This window comes from Aptenodytes patagonicus, chromosome Z (assembly GCF_965638725.1).
Source record: "Aptenodytes patagonicus chromosome Z, bAptPat1.pri.cur, whole genome shotgun sequence".
Classification (NCBI taxonomy): Eukaryota; Metazoa; Chordata; class Aves; order Sphenisciformes; family Spheniscidae; genus Aptenodytes; species Aptenodytes patagonicus.
The window spans coordinates 21,970,059-21,988,120 of NC_134982.1; the positions used below are offsets into that span (position 1 = coordinate 21,970,059).

Genomic DNA, 18,062 nt, shown 5'->3' on the forward strand with positions numbered 1-18,062 from the left:
ATTTACAAAGTTTGTCATATACTTTTTCTTAAGAACTGGTTCTAGATTCTCTTGCCAAGTTCCATAGACACTTGTAAAACTTCAAAGCCTGTTCCTTCAAGGGTAGAAATCTTGGTGCTTCTTTGTTTGCCTGATGCTTTTTGAAATATAAATATAGGAGGAAAATTTCCTAGTTAATATCCTTCTTCTTTAGAAACCTGTTCTTTGCTTCACTTATTGCTCCATTTATTTAAGAAACTCTTGAATAAATGTATCTTTCTTTGAACTGTTGTTGAAACCACTGTTGCTCATCCATTTTTGTAGGAAAAAAAAAATCAGATTTTCTAGCAAGATTTTGATAACACCTGACACTAAATACTAGTTTTGAGCCGCCTTGAATGTTTTGTAAGAGCATAAGAATGACTATACTGCATCAGACTGAAGGTCCAGTTAGTCCAGTACTTTCTCTGTGATGGTTGCCAGTAATGGATGCTTAAGAAAAATGGCTGGAGAACAGATAAGTGTGTTTCTACATAAATAGACTTTAAATGCTACCTGTCTTCTAGTTTGTCCAGGCATGTGAATTTCCATACTTACACCTACCCACATGCCTATGTTTTTCTCGCAAAGGTTATAGTTTGCACAGGAAAGTCTGTGGCAACCTAGTTGGCAGGTGACAAGTGTGTTGAAGTTGTATTGTCTTCAAGAGGTTGGAAAGTAAATGCCCAAATATTTAAAGCCTAAGTATGCAAATTGTTTAGGCATTTAAAAACACAGCACATCCAGTAAATCCCCCTAAACATATTTAGTAGCTTTATATGCTTGTACTTCAATAAAATCAGGGTCCAACTTAATGACCACTCTTTTTGCAGACTTTTGTCAGAGGTGTTTACACCTAGGGCCAAATCCTTATGTAACAAAAACTTAATTAGCATTTTTTATACCAGTGTGAAGTTATAATACTTTAAAAAAAGAAAAATAAATTTCCAAACTCATAAAATAGCTTTGCAGTGATCAAGGAAGTAACATCACTGCGTTTCCTTTAGTGCCGGATCATGAACTGTCTCTGCCTACAGATTGTCAGTGGGGGGGTTCAGTGTTCTGCTGACAATGATACTGGAAACTTATCTGTTAAATAGAACTTGCTAATTATTTCAGGATTTCTTTGGACAAGAACCTGAGGGAACAAAATGTGACCGTTTCTGAGAGAGTAATAGAATGAGATAATGTGTTTTTTATTCTGCTTCCTATATGAACATATATATCTGTAATGGTGGTACTGATACCAGCTACTGTACTACAGTCTATTGCACAGTGGCCAGGACTTTGAAATAGCTGCCATATATAAAAAACCTGAATTTCTCATTGCTAAAATAAAACAAGAAATGTTAATATTATATTTATAGTTATACTGTATTTATATTTGTATTCAATTTTATATATTATTTATTATTGTTTGTGAATAAATATATTACTTTTAAAAGGATGTGAAGGTCCTTGAATGCATTCAGAGGAGGGCAACAAAGCTGGTGAAAGGGCTGGAAGGCATGTCCTGTGAGGAGCGGCTGAGGACCCTGGGCTTGTCTAGTTTGGAGAGAAGGAGGCTGAGGGGCGACCTCATTGCTCTCTACAGCTTCCTGAGGAGGGGACGTGGAGAGGGAGGTGCTGAGCTCTTCTCCCTGGTACCCAGTGATAGGACGTGTGGGAATGGTTCAAAGCTGCACCAGGGGAGGTTCAGACTGGACATCAGTAAACATTTCTTTACCAAGAGGGTGGTCAAACACTGGAACAGTGGCTGATGCCCCAAGCCTGTCAGTGTTTAAGAGGCATTTGGGCAATGCCCTTAATAACATGTTTTAACTTTTGGTCAGCCCTGAATTGGTCAGGCAGTTGGACTAGATGATCGTTGTAGGTCCCTGCCAACTGAACTATTCTATTCTATTTTAATAGGTTTGCCAATTATGCTTTCTGGTGACACTGTGTTTTTCTCAAATGTTTGAGTTTAAAATTACAAAGAAGTCATTAGAATTGCTAAATATGATTATACATATGCTAAACACATAGCTCTCAACCAGTCTGAGCTAAAAAAGAAGAGAGACCGGGGGCCAAATTAAACAACAATTTAGCTGAAATCTAATTTAATTATGCCACTTTATGCCAGAAGTCCCCAAGAAGAGAATGCAAGTATAAGGGCACTGTACTTGATATAATGTAAGATTCATAGATTAATCACACCTGACATATTTAACTTCTTTTTACAACTCTCTCTTTAATAATTTACAGTCTTAAACTAGAACAACATAAAGGTCATGACTGGTTGATGTGTGTTAAACTATGTCAGCTGCTGAGTTCAGGGTAAATAAATACTTCCTTGTCACAATAACCTGTGCTCTCTTAAATTACATTTCTCTCATCAAATACCAGGACATTAGAGAAGTGTTCTAGGTATAACCTTTTGATATGCAGCCATAGTGCAGAGGTATTTACTGACAAGCAAGAGAACACAAAGGCCTTTGGTTTAAATAATGTATTTTCCAGATGAAAACCCACCCCAAATCATATAGTAGATTATATTGTTGTTTCTATTTGGCATCTTCAACCTTTCTTTCCTTTGTGAAGAGGTTCTAGCAGTGCTTATGGTGGATCTAAGAATTACATCTTGTTTTGATGAGACTTCTTTTTCTTGGTGACTTCAATACAATTTAAAGATTTCTCAAATTAATAGACAAATCCTATCTAGGTGTAGAGAATTCTAGCAGCATATTGATGACAAAGGTATCTTTTTGTTATAGTGGATGTGTCCTCTTAATTTTTCCACAAGGAAACTAAAACAATTAAAAGCCAGAAAAATAAATTTTCTGGGGTCTTGTAAGAGTTGTTAATTAAAGATCAACTTTGAAAGAACTAGAGAAGTTATTCAAAGTCTAAAAGTCTTGGAGCCAGATTCTTGATCTTTCATGAATCACCTTTGTGTCACAAGCTGTCTGGATGCAGCAGTGTAAAAAAACCTTCCAGCACCTGATGGCTGACATAATCTGTCCTGTGCCACCTATCCTTTCTGCATCTTTCCCTTTAACACAGAAACATTTTGGACAGGTTCATCTGAATGTGTTGAAGACGACAGAAGAACCGAGCTGGAACATGATGTTCTTTAATGATTCTGGCCAGCTGACCGCACTGTGTAATACCCATCATTGCAAACCTAAATTACTAATCACTATGATCAGACCCAAGAAAAAGAAAAAGCTAAGATGATGGTGAATTCAAAGATCTCACCCACAGTCACGTATTAAGGGAGTGTTTGGTGATGACAGACTGTTGGAGGGCAAAGGAGTTAAAAGTGGAAGAAAGGAGAATTTGATGGAGACTGTCCCGCAAATACAGCTCTCAATAGTTCTGTGTCAGGGGAGGGAACAGCTCCCTGAAAGGCATGAAGGGGCTGCATTGCTAGTGGAGAAAAGATGGTGGCATTCTGCACCTTTGATACATCACTGGTGGAGTTATCCAGGAAGCACCATGTGCTTTTTCAGCTAAGCCTTAGAATCTTAAAATACCTGCCTAAGATATGATATACAAAGAGTTACCAGAATTTCTTTAGGTATCTTTGATGTCTGCCCCAGAAGACATCTGCCACAGTCATAGAAAGAGCATACAGAAGTTACCTACAGATCACTGCACAAGGAATCTTCCAGACAGTTCTAAAGCAGCATTTTGTTGCCAAGGCAGGAGGAAACTGTTTTAGCATGGACCACACTGTAGACCAGTACTTTTATTCTGCAGGTTTTCTAAAGCACTAAGCTGTGCCTTTTACTGGCCCTCACGGAAGTTCTGAATGGGATTAAAATTCAGCCATGGCTGAACTCTTCCAGAAATACTGCATTTATAGTTTCTTGCTTAAAATAGGTAAAATGTGGCTTGTTCTCTGTTGCAGATTGTCTCTTTTCCTTTTTATAGGTAATTGAGATTTAAAACATTTTTATGTAAAAAGCATAAGCTGATAGTAATTCTAATGAGCCTTTAAACATGTTTTGTAAACTTAATATTCTGCACAGAAATGCATTCTTTTATGTAAGGGAAGCTTTGGAAGGTTATTAATATTTAATAGGAACAGTCCTCTAATTTGTTCCAAATCAGAGAAACTTCACTGCAGATTTAAACACAGGGGTTTATCACAAGGAAAAGCAGAGGAGGAGAGAGAGTTTCTGGCAAGAGTGCTGGGTTTATGGCTTTAAAAGGTCCTTTGTACCACTAATTCATTTTTCTCTTAGAGTTGGAGAGTTACAAAATTGTGCTTCTAAAAAAGGCCCAGAACAAATATGTGCTAAGCTCGGTGTTGTCATGAGGAAAGAATTATGTTCATAGCTCTCAATAGCTAAGGGGTACTGTTAGCTAATCAGTGGACAAGGATTTGCATAATATTGTAACATGATGACACTGTTATGCAAATTTTTTCAATGCAATGAGCCACTAACATAGAGCTATTATCAAAATGGCTGGTCAAACTTTTCTCTATCCATGGATCCCACCTCATCCTGAATAAGGGCAAGTTAATTAAATATGAGTAATGAATATTAATAGAGAAAGCTGTCTTCAAGATGCAGAATAGGACAGAACGACAAGGGAGAGAGAAAGCTGCAAGCTTGTTATTCTTATTTTATGAATAACAAGTTCTAGAGAGAAGTAGTTAATCCAAAAGATTTATAAGTATATAATCAAAGTACAGAAACAGGAAGAGGAAGGTACTCTGGCATTCTAATATACCTCAGCGTTGTTCTCTGTTTATGTGATAATAGTCAGCTTGACTCTAAGTCTCTAAACTTACATTATAGCTCAGTGTTTTCTCCTATCTCTGCTAAATGAAAGGCAGATGCCTTTAAAAAATGGTGGAAGACCAGACAAAGATGTAAAAGCTTTAGTAGAGCCGTAAAAACCCCCACAAAAATGAAAACAAAACAAAACAAACTAACACCCCACTGAAAAACCCCAACAAACCCCAAAACCCCCCACTTTTATCATACGGCAAGAACACACCTATTTTTAGGCTACCAAGTGCTTTGTGCATGGAAGACCCAGTTTGAAACACTGGCAAGTTGCAAATACCTTTAGCAGTCACCAAAGCCAAGTGAGACAAGGACTGAAGGACTCTTTAGTGCCTGCTTCGTCTATGGATGAAACAGTTCTGCCTCTTATCTTCCTAATAGGCATATCTCACAGCATTAGGATTGACTCTGTTGCAACCTGCCCTCCTCCCACTGTGAGTATGACGACCACTGTTTGTTTAGTGTCTAAATTGCCAAGTACACTCCTGGAGCTTAAGGAGACTTTCTTTCAAGTCTGAAGATTGTCCATAGTGTATTTGAGTGTCAGGTTTCTAAGATTACAGTTCCTTATAATATTATTTTAGATCTAATATTTATTTGTGTCCCTTTCACTCAAAAGCAGGTTGTTCTGATCCTCTCAAGCTTTGCCAGAATTCAGTGCCAGATGTCAGCATTCCAAAATTATTTTGGTTTTAGTAAAAGTTTTATTCTTAATACCGTAATTTTAGTCCATATTAAATGCCTTTTGTTTTTTCATTATGCACTGGGACACATTTTTGGTGTCTGACTACAAAGATTTAAAAAAAACAAAGAAAAAAAAGTTGCTTTTCTTGTACAATCACAGGACTCTCGGAGCAGGAGCTTTAAAAACAAAATATGACAAAACTAAGAATAACATGTTTTTCCAGTGCTGCTTCCTGGATGGTAATAGCTGCCTGTAGAACAAAGATCTTTATCACAGCTTTGCTGGTTTTGTTTTTATATAACATTTTTCAGAATGGCTCTCCATGGCTTCATTCTTTTTCTGAAAAATATAAGGAAATTTTTACAATTTGCTTTCCAAGTATTTAAAAATAATACAAATAGAAAGTTACTCAACTGATTTTTCCCTAGCTGTAGTTACAAGCTGGGCTCCAATATTCATTTGCCTTTTAATTTTACTCATAAAAAAATACTTGCATTAATACATGAAGTGCAAATTAGATTTTATAAATTCATTATTTCCACTGTACATTTTTGGCAGCTGTACTTAATGTTTGATTCTGTAATACTTTTCATAAAATAAAAGAAAAATAAGGTCTTGAAAGCAAAACCTGAGCCTTTCCAGAAAGAGAAATTCTTAAGACCCAACATGAAGCTTGGTTAAAATACAAAGTGGTACTTTAATGAATGTGTTTTACTTTTGAAGAGAATGCCAGGTCCTACTGATCTGACATATGCTTTATAAAGTATGTCCAAAGATGGGGAGGAAGGACAAGAGGAGTTGATCCTCACCTCCAACAGAGCAGGACAGGCCACAACCAAAGTGAAGACAGGACAACGAGAAAGCTGCAGCTCGTGGCAGGGAAAGAGGGAGGCATGCACTGAAATGGCAGCGGGGCTCCAAACTTGTGTCCAGAACTGATGGCAGCTGAGGTCAAGCAACACTGAAAGGAGGCAGTGATACCATGGCTTTCCTAAACTTTGTGCTTTAGGAAGGCATGGTAGCTGAACTGCAGAGAATGAACATTTTGTGCAAGTCTTAAAAATAGTGAGAAGAAAGAACAGGAAAGGAGAAAACCAGAAAATTTAAAAGGAAATAAACTTTGGGCACAGTCACCAGCTGCATGGATGGAGTGAGAGAAAGCAAATCTGGCAGTAAAATACTTTTACAACCCCAACTTGGGCTTTCTAGGAGCCAAACTATCTCTCCAACGCAAGCTCTGCCCCAACTTCTGCTTGCTAGGACAGCTCTCCCAGGCCCTTTTTTACTAGCCGCATTTGGAATAATGCTTCTTCCCACCGCCCTGGCCCCAACTATTTCCAGCCGGCCCTGCCATGCTCCCGCATCCCTCCCATACAATGAATGTCAGCTGTGATTTTGGGGTGGGTTCTAAGGACTATCATATAGGTCTAGCGGATTTGTACTGGCAAGCTGAGTAGCTGGCTTTTCACGCTCCAAATGTTTTTTTGATATTCATATATATATAATTCTACAAACACATGCATGCATATGCACATACATATATCTACACACATATGTATATAAAAGACAGGATTACCAAAGCCATGAGAAGTCTGGAAAGAGCTTCTGACAGGAGATAGGTACATAAGCAAAGACTGAGTTGGCAATATGCAGTGTTACATCTTTTGTGCATACATTAGCTAAAGAAACTGTTTTAAACTGTGTTTTCCATTCCTAGTTGTAAATGTTCATATGTCTGTGTTTCTATGTGCCTAACACTTTCTGTTGGAAGTGCTGTTTGTGGAGAAACGGTGCTCCCAGGATAATCAGCTCCTCCTGCTCCAGCAGCTTTTCCCACAGCTGCTCTTCCTGGGTGGTTAGCAGCAGGCTTCAGGTGGGTTTATCCCTGTCTGCCCCCCATCTCAAGAGGACTGTTGCAGAGGTTGTCCTTTGCCTCTCCCTGAACAGCTCTCTTACAGGTTTGTTTAGGGTTTTTTGGTCATACTTTTCTTTTTATCCTTTCTTCCCTGAGACCTCAGAAATCCCTGAGGAAAGATCAGAGAGATCTTTTGTGCTGCTCTGAAAAGAGCCAGTTTAGATTTTCATTCACTTACTGCCTCGAGTCCTTTTATGTATCAACAGGAGAAATTAGAGAAATATGGAGTCTCTTTGACAGAGTGTATAAATAACCTTTGGGAAGCAACAGCAGGAAAGAAACATGAAACTCATAAAGGAGCAGCAGTTCTTGATTGCTGTGCCAATTTTGTTTACCTTAACAGAAAATTTTGACCTGCAAAGTGAGAATTCACCTAATTCACATTTCTAATTTTATCTTTCTGTTTGCCTTGTCTTCAAATGTTGTGGATGTGCAGCAGAGATATAAACGCCATCCAAGAAATCCTCCACTACTGCTGCCGGTTTTTTGGCACATAACACAAGCTGTATTGTGATATGAGTAAAACTCATAATGTGGGAAAGTGGATCTAAAAAGATATCTGTATGTTTAGCATACAGGACAAAAATGCAGAGGCACAGAGTCACTCAAATGTGCTACAAAATAAGTTTGTGTTTTGCAGACTGAATTCCTTCATGACAGGCTCATTAAAAGTTCTTGCTGCCAAATGCTGTTTGCTTTCACCTTCAAAACTGTCTGCATTAATAATGAGCAACTCCACTTGGAAGTTATTTGCATAAAATGTTGTTCTTATCAGTGGTGCAGTGCTAGGCAAGGGTGGGAGGTAGAGCACATACTCAGCAAATGAATTCAAGGACCTGATTTAACTTATTGCTCAAAAACATTGGTATAATCTAAGCGGGTATGGCACATTCTGGATGAAGTCTAGCTTAGCAGGACTTGACAGTAAGAGGGATTTAACCTCCGCTAAGTTAACTCAGGTAACTGTACTTTGCAAGCCTAAATAGTTATTATTTTCAAGATTACTATCAGAACCTTGGTTTCTCTGTTTTGTATTTTAAGACTTTCCAGCCCCATAAACTCTCAACTTCATGTGGAATACAGGTTCTTCTTGAGCCAGCTAGCTTGCTATTCCTAAGTGTTTCTACTTGCACAGATGGCTATTACGTTATATCTCTCCATTCCTCTGGGAGCATTGTTGTCAGCGGCTGGTGGATTCCCCATACAATAAGGCCTTCAATGGTATGGCAGTTACAAAGTAATAATGAGAATCTGTAGGAAATTTCCCATAACATTATTAAAGAGTTGTTTCAAGGGAGAAGCGCAGGACAAAACCTGGTTCATGTGGTTACTGTAAAAATAACTAACATATCTTCACTTTAAGCTTTATTGTACTGTCAACTTCAGAGCTTTACATTTAACTCAAATGAACAGCCAAGGTTATTTAGAATTATCTATCTCCATACCATTTGATACATATATGATAAAGGAGATTTGGCCAAATACATACCAGATTGTTATCTTCGCCCTGAGCCAGAAACAGGTATTTTGCACTCAGTCTATACCTCTGCTATTCCTCTTTCACTACCTATAGATATACATGCCCTATTCAAGATCTTTACTGATGGAAAAGCTTTACTGGCCCTTTTAGATGTCGAATTTCTGGCAAAAAGCAATGAATTTTTGTAATATGAAATTATACATATCAGGATCTGGAGCATAACAATGTTTGCAAATGTCTAATTTCAATTATAGGTGAGAAAATTAATTAAGAAAAAAACCCGAAACACCTAGAGATGTCAGAGCACACAAGGCCAAACTGTACAAGTCTCAGAGTCTTCCAAATACTCAGGACCATGGGCTGTTAGCCAGCGTGCTGTATGCACTGCTCAGAAACTGGGTAATTTCTAAAGTACTATGTCCATTAAACCTTATCATTCTATGATTCAATATGTAAAATCTGGTGCCTATTAAAAAAGATTCACTAAGATAGGATCACCTGATTGGTGTGGGCTAATGGAATTGTGGGAACTTTATTAAAAACAGAATTTATGAAAGTGAATATAATATTTGAAAATATTTCTTGCAGCTGCTGAGACCCTTTTTGTTTTGTTTTGACTAAGATTTGTAAAATACCTCTTTTTGTCTTCTGTGCATGCAACTTTTCATAAAGCATTCCCTCACTGTCATTCATTCCCTTCTGCTTTTCCACTCTACTTCTTTAATGAGCAATCAGTTGTCCTTACCAGACATTAACTACATGAATGAAAAGGCCCCTAAGATGATCTATGTGTCTTGTTTTATGCCCATCGAAGATGGAAATGAACTGCCTTGGTTAAAATGCCAGTCAATAGTAGGTCAAATTTTATTCTTCCTCAGGCTTATTTTACTTAGTTTGCTTAGAAATAAACATCAGGCACTGCAAAATACAGATGGTACACTTCAGAATTTAAACCTAAAAAGATGGTCATCAGATTAATTCCATGGTCTTGCAAAAAAGACTAAGATAACATAGCAGCAGCCAGTAACCATACGTGAATTGGAAAAGAACAAGTACAAAACAGTACCTGATGAAAAAATCATAGTGATTTACAGGTATAAATACAATGAAATATGGAAGTTAGTTCTTTTCTGCTCAGTTCTTCCATAAGAATAAAAGCTAATAAACAGAGGGAAAGGCCACTTACATTGTTGCATTATCTGTTTCAAATAAATTAAATCATTGTAATAAAATACAATCTTTAATATTAAAGTATTTGATGTTTCTAATGTGCTATTTCTCCTGACAAACGGTATTTGAGTTCCTTAACAGTCATACAAAAGGAGCTGTCTTTAGGGCATGTATGATTATATTCTAGTGAGAATACAGAGGAGATGCTTATGAATGTGTGGAACACAAAAGCTTTGACAACATTGATTACTGATCTTTGGGTTCATTTCTTACATGATCATAAACACTCTACTGCATAATTTGTACATTAGGGCAACTAAAATTTTAGTTGCTTCCTTATAGCAAGTGAATAGAAAATAATACCAACAGGAATGTGATTATTGATGTTTGAAACTAGTAAACTCCACTTTATTCATGGTCATCCATCTATGCCATATACTGAAATACCACTTTAGAAAATATTCTTTTTTATCATCACATTAACATAGCATTAGCTACAGGCACATATTAGATGCCTGTACTGAGAACAACCCCAAATACCTGGTTTCTTCCCAGACTGACCCAAATCAAATGCCTAGGTCCGGAAGAGCGTCTCCTATCCTAAAGTCAGTCAGTGTTTGGATCTTCATCTGCAGCTTCATTTCCCTTTATGTAAAATTATTTAAGAACTTAAGACAAATCTTGATTTGTCTTCCTTTACACTAATTTTTTATTCTCTGTAATCAAGAGTGCCTAAGCCCGCACTAGCTACCTTTAACACTGCGCAGAAAATAGTTGGTGTCTTGGATAGGAAGCCTCACTGACTTACTGCTTTATTGCTAGGGCTGTTCACTTTTATCTGCAGACAGGCTTCCGTGGACATCACCCGCAGCAAAATAAGATTTCCTTCAGTAGCAGTGGGCTCCTGCTTGTCATACCATCGTATTTCCGACCATACATGTCTCTGACTGACAAAAAAGCAGATAGACACTGACAAAACTTGTTTGAAAATCATATCTTTTCTGTACAGAAAGGCCGCGTGCTTGCTATAGGCCTTATTTTCCTTCCGTCCCTCCCAGCTCTTTTCTCTAACATCAAATCAAATAAATAAAGCCAGCAAAATATGTAAGAGTAAAGCTTATTCCATAACAGAAATACAAAGAAATGGTTTTAAATAACAACAGATGATATTTCTTCTACAAATAAATTATTTTACTCAACATTTCAACAATACTTTTGTCTTATTGACAGACTATGACCTACTGAGAAGGAACTGACCTCTGAGTATTAGAATATGTGCAGGCTTAGCGCAAGAGCCTTAATACCTTAATATTCAGTAATGCCACCAGAAAATTTGGGAGCAGTTCTGTTAATGCCACTATCCAACCTCCAGATCACAGTTGGTATAGGCTTAGCCAGCTCAGAGTGTAAGCAGAAGTAGTTTAGGTCTGTCTGGCCTTTCCTGCAAAGACATAACCTAACCTCCTGTGAGACCTGTTAGAGCCTAACCTCTACATTAGCTTTCTGTCTTGGATCACTGAAACTACATCAAAGCAGCAGTGGCTGTAATCCAGAATGAACAGAATCCATATATTTTACCTAAGACCTTGTTGGTTTCAGTAACTGTCTTGGTTATGTTTCTTTTTCTGTAAGTGGTTTCTGATGTATGTAGAATCTCCTTTTTTTACTTTATTAGTTTACGAGATGAATGATATATGTGTAAAGAAAGAGGACCACTTAATCTATTTTTCTCTTGTTCACGAGGCAGTACTGCTAGCCCAGGAACCATTTCAGAAAACACACCAAATAAAACACTGTTTATCACTGGTTATTCTTCTCTCTCTGTAGGAAGGCAAATTAAATAAATTTGTCTGTATTGTGAAGTAAACTATTTCTTATCTGCTCAAAAAATCTGAAATAATGAAATTAAGTTTCAAAGTTTGTTAAAATTTAATACGCACAGATAATCTGTTAGACAGTTACAGGATTGCACTGAAACGTTACATATGTCTCATCTAAAGCTTTTAATGTTTACAGTTTAAAAATATTAAATAGGTATGCTGGAACAGGAAATATTTATGCATTTCCTGTATTTTAGTTATTGTTGTTGTCTCACAATCTTAGTACAGACATGGGTGGTTATGATAGACATTGTATATAAACGTAGTAACAGGTAGTCCCTGCCCAGAAAATTTTTTAATGGAAATAAGTAAAGCAAGCATTAGGAGAAAGAAAGGAAGTACATTTCTTACTTTAAAGGCAATTGAATGAGATACAGAGAATGAGGGAGAAAACTGGTTTGAGGTAAGGGAATGCTAGCAAACTTTTTTTTTTTTGGTCAGGTATCATCCTTATTTTAAAAGCACTGCCCTCCAGCTTTTATTTTGTCAGCACAGATCTGTATTGGTGCCAAAGTTGACATGAGCACCAATGGCTTAAAATCGCAAGAACAGAACAATTAGACATTGCCTTTTTAGTCAGGATGTTTCCAGACTTCAGGAACCATCCTGATCTTATAATGAAGATCTAAAGGATGCTATTTTGTCCCAGCATTTTATCCAGGACATGAGATTTTACCTGTCTCCTCTGTCAAACTGGAAAGGTGCAAGGCAGAAGCAGGAGACAAGGTTCTTACCTGACTCTCAGGTTGAATGACATGAATCAGTGAATGACTCAGGATATATGACCTGACAGAGGGCCATGCCTTTCTACTTCTCTCCACTCTCACCTCATGACAGAATGGATGTGTCCCTCCTCTTACAATCCAATGCAGAATTCTCCTTTTTCCTGTTATTCTCAGTTTTCTCCCCCTTGATTAATTTTATGAGTAGGATTGCAGAGTTGTACAATAACTGTTGCCAGAGTTTTCTTGCTATTAAAAAAAAAAATTATCATTTGTCAATTTATTTGCAACATGTAAAAATTTTGTATGTTATTGTTTCAGGACACAGCAGGTCAGGAGAGATACAGAACAATTACCACAGCTTACTACCGGGGTGCAATGGGCTTCATTTTAATGTATGACATCACGAATGAAGAATCTTTCAATGCTGTGCAGGATTGGTAAGTAAAACTTGGAATTCATATTAAATAGGATAGAGAATATTTGATATCACTCACCTGTTCTGACAGTGTAAATTATTTTGAAAAGCTTATTTCCAAGTACAGTGCCCAAGCATTCCTATACCCAAATATACTGTGGGTTTTTTTCTGGAAAGGCGATGAATATTTTAAAACGTGCTGCATGTAATTCATTGTAACCACTGTGTTTTCTGTGATTTCAGTTAATGTGAGTTATTCATACTGCTAAAACCAGCAACATGCTAGTGTGGAGAGTAACTGCTAAGATACCATAAAGTGTTTCCATATTTCATGGGAAAAAATTAGATACCATGTGTGGGGGTTGTCTTTTAATTTAATTTTTCATCATGTTGCTTTTAACCATAGCTGGTTATACATTATGCTGTCAGTCTCGTGCCTCAAGTGTAAAAATGATGAGCAAACTTCATCAGAATAGCAGAACCTATGGCTGGTACTTATAATACCTTGTATTATGCGAATGTCAAGATGTCTCCATAAAAGTGTGTCATTTTAATCAGACATGGGTCAGTCAGGATCCAAACAATCTAAGGCTTTTTTAAGTAAAGCTGACCCAAAAGGAAAGCTAGAGTTAATCTCAGTGATCTCTTCCTTTACAAGTTGTTCTACTGTCTGAGAGCCTCCTAGCAGTGCTCTGAGTGATATGAATAGCATTTGTCATGTGTGCTCCACATGCTCTCTTGCATGCTGTTCCCATGGGAGAACTGTGTTTGAAAGGGGATTTTATTCAGAGTTTGTGTGATTTGTTCAGTATGTTTCTTTGGCCTTTTTAAAATTTATTTTAAGATATGCACTACTGAGTATTTCTTTCAGGACAGGCAAGGTCAGAAACATATTTCACACTTAAAGTAAAAGGCAGTGATGCTGTGATGCCTGTTTCTAATGGGAATTGTTGCCCAGCCTCAGACTCTCCAAGAAAAAAGCTTTCTCTCTTTCACACTCTCCTACTTATTGTGGTAGAAAGTGCCACTGAACCCATGGAGCACCTTCCCCCTCTACACCTGGAGCTTTTCTTGGTCTGTATATGCTGAGCCTGGTCATTCACCACTCTAAAAATAAGAACTGAGAAACTTAGCTTGATTCTGCTCTACAAGAAATGGGATCTTGGGTTGCCTAACATTTCCTGTGTAAGAACTAGGGATGTAGTAATTCACACTCCTCCAAGGGAAAGGGGCAACTCCAGAGTGTGTCCTGCCTTCTCCTCTCCATCACTTATCTGTATGACTCTACACTGAATTGCTCTTATAAGCATCTCTTTCCATTTCCTAGAGAATCGATAAGCTTACATGACTAGTATAGACCAGATAAGTAGCTTTTGGACAATTGCATGTATCTGAGAGGAGTCTCTGCTTAATACTCAAAGAGGAAGACATGTTTGCTCACTGTGACTTGTTATGGCAAAGGGATGTTCTGCCCATTTTGTACAAGCTGGAGGCATCACGCTGTTACACATTTGTGAGTACTGCTCTGTTAAACAGCATGAGACAGAATCTCCTACCTGACAGGAGGTAGCTGAAAGTGTTATTCATAGATGCTGCTGTGAAAGTTTAGCAAAAACAGGATATCAAGGAGTAAGTACACCCAACCTCCCCGCTGAATCTGCAGTTGTGGCTGCCAGCACCACTGCTTCCTGGGCCTGCCAGCTGAAGTACTTTCTTGCTTTGCCTCTGCTGTTCGTTGTCCATGGGCTGACTGTGTTTAAGCACTGGGTTAACTGGGTGATAATGGCTGTCTAGGACCAGCTGTAATCTGCAAATCTCATTGCCCCATCTCTGGGCAAACCAGATGGCATGCCATGTATTACCTAGCTTCCTCCGACACAAAGGATTCTTTCTAGCAAGTGTAAACATGAGTACTTATTGTTAATTTTCTCACCTGTTTGTTTTCCAGCCTCCTAGATCTGGTATGGTTGGCACTCTTTCTCTGCTGGTGAAAAGTAACTAGGCTTCACATTAATTAAAAAAAAAAAAAAACCACAACAAACTGTAAAATGAAACAAGAAAATATTTAAAAGCTATGGAGTTCTTAAATAGGTTTGTGAAATATGATTTTCCCATCATTTTTATCTAGAAGCTGTACAAACAGTTGGCAGCTACTACAGAAATTTGGTGGACAGGAGGACGCATTATTATGTGCTGAGAGCTACTGAGCAGTCATCTGCGTGATGAAAGGGATGACAGAGAGGCAGAGTGCCTCACTTGTCAGGATGAGACATAGATTTACTTGTTATTTTTATTTTTAAGGTCTTGAGCCCAGTTGCTGCCCTACTGTTCTTCCTCTGTTTTATTCCTCCCATCTCACAGCTGATAATTGATTTTGATTAGCCCATGCTCCAATTTTGATAGTGATTACAAAACTAGAGCTTGCTTCTGAATATGAGAGAAGTTAAAGAAAACTTGCAATTACCAATGCTGCAGAAAAGCAAGCATGGCTATGCACGTGTCTGTGCATTTGTGAAAGACATGGGGGAAAGGAGCGGGAGCTTTTAAGCCTCTCTGGGGCTTAAAATGCTTTTCTCTGTGATAAATGTGCCTCTGAAGGAAGTGGTGCCATTTGATATACGGGCACAATGTGCCAAATCCAAGCTCAAATCACATCAGCTTCAAGGCTTGATCTACAAACTGCACTGTAGTCAGGACAATGAATCTACAAGTGTCTTTTAGATTTGGATAAAGGAGTTTGGTTTAAAATGTGTGTTGGGATGATTCTTTAAAAGCAGTTAGTTCAAAGCAGTTGTACTCATAGTGAAAGACATTTTTTTCTGTCTGAAGTCTGGCTGACATTTCTCCTTTATAACAACAGATGGATAGTCGTATTTCTAGACGCCATGCCTAGGTCAGCATGAATCCATTCAGCTGTGAGAAATTCTGTATCTAATTTGACTATTAACACTTTACATTAAAAAAAAAATCAGTATCTTTAATTTTAACTAAACCTGTTAGCACCAATGTATGCAACAGTATAGTAGCCAAGCATTTGTCCACCACTCTGTGAGACTGAGAAAGGGTTTTGTCTGAAAGTTTAGCTAAATGAGTTGAAGGTCCAATAAATTGCAACCATACTGCAGACACTTCAGGAAACATTCATATCTTACTTTCCCTACTTAAAACAAAAAACTTAAAGATTGCAAATGATGGTAACAACAAAAGTTGTAACTTAAATAGAGATTTTTTTTGAGATTCAAAGATTTTTGGCATGAGAAATCTTGAGTTGGTACTTCTGATAATTCTGCTGTACGTACACCCAGTGATTTATTGTCTTCAGTCTCATCCAGAAAATGATGCTAAGAATACACTGCCAGTGCTTATGTCCTATAATTGTTCAGTCACTTCAGAATTGCTGCCTTCTAGGGTATGTTCAACTAACCTGTGTTCTCTGAATAGCAATGTTTCCTGTATGGTTTCACACATGCTACAACAGATGCTGTTTAAATGAGCATAGCTTGGCAGACAGTTCAGACTGACCTACAAAATTGACAGGTCCTTAATAATTTTTTACCATTTAGGTGTTTTTTGTATCACCTACAGACTTCATCAGCAGTTAGTCTAAATGTTTAAAAACTTTGATAAAATTATTGAAGAGTATTTCTCTTCACTTTCAGGTCAGTCTCTGAATGCGTTTCCTCTGAAGAAAATGGCAGTGGCAGTAGTCACAGCACTGAAAAGTATTCTCCTTTATAGATACAGATTTTCAGACGTTCACAAGGACCAACAGTTTCTGTTTTTATTCAGGGAGAGTGGATGTGTGCTGAAAATCTGGTTGCTAGCAGAAACAGCAAATCAAACATGCTTTGACTCAGCAGATCTCCTATGGAGCTCTGCCCAGATTTTGAAGCTGCCTTTTCCAGGAGGCTTTTTCCTTCAGAAATGCAGCTAGTGCTGCAAGCACAAGGTGTGTACCTTGCAGTAGTTTGGTGCTGTTGGTCATGCCACCCTAAAAAGATGCAGATTTTGGGAACAGATTTATTTCCTATAAATAGGAACCACTTGTAGGGCATCATTTTCTGCCTGGCTGAGGTCTAAATTAGAAACAGGGAATAACCAAAACATCCCATTTAGCTGAATTCTTTAGACAGCATCCACAGATTTTAACTAATTGGCCTAGTGGAATCTGATTTTCTTTAAAAATTCCTTCTTATTAAATCTGAAGAGGAAATAAGTAAATGTTGAGAGTGGCTCCATGCCACTTCAATGCATATTTGTTTTAGTTCAGTTATAATGTCACAGTGGTTGCATTAATTCGTTTTTATACTACGATCTGTAGCATTTATGTTTGTTAGCCTTTTCTGTCATTACATTTCACTAGGAAGTGTTATGCCCCCTTTCCTCTTAGTGGTTCAGTCCACATAAGGTGTTAGCTTTATGGCAGTGGTACCTTACAATAGAAGGGAGAGGGTGAAAGCTTTGTGCTATCTTTGCAAATGCTATCAACTCAGTATGTTGAGTTCTATAGAAGTGCCAGGAAAATAAATGCCTCTGAGTTGAAGTTAAACCTGTTCTTATAAACACAACATTTCTAGACTTATAGTGACTGAATTGGAGTCAAAGAGTTATTTATACTCAGGATATTTCTAACGCAGTGTCTCCGGCTAGGTCAGAAACAGCAGGAATGTAAACCATGACCTAAAAGCCTGAAGTTTTATGTTCTAGGTTGAAACCCTAGACTTGAAACTTTGCTAAGACAGAAGGCTAGGCAGGGACAGACAGCACGTTGTGTATAGTTGTTTACACTCACTTTAAGTTGCTCCTCTGCACCTGAAAACATTGTTCCAACTTCAAGTGTTTGTCCAGCAATATCTTTATCGTTGTCTGGTGACTGCTGAAGGCACTGCTGTGGAGGGCTTCCTTGTGCAGGAATTAAAAATTTGAGAATTCCACATTGCTGAAGTCTCATATTCAGGGACGCTTTCTCGGGAGACACACGAGGCTGAAGGAG

The 18,062-nt window shown here is 37.9% G+C and overlaps 1 protein-coding gene across 1 annotated transcript in view; it reads left to right on the plus strand.

The window, feature by feature from the left end:
- Positions 1–18,062, plus strand: part of RAB3C (RAB3C, member RAS oncogene family) — a 138,638-nt gene that overhangs the window by 61,665 nt on the left and 58,911 nt on the right. Inside the window, exon 3 of the mRNA XM_076362969.1 lies at positions 12,973–13,091. Coding sequence (XP_076219084.1) covers positions 12,973–13,091 — 119 coding nt within the window. The remainder of the gene's footprint in view (positions 1–12,972; positions 13,092–18,062) is intronic.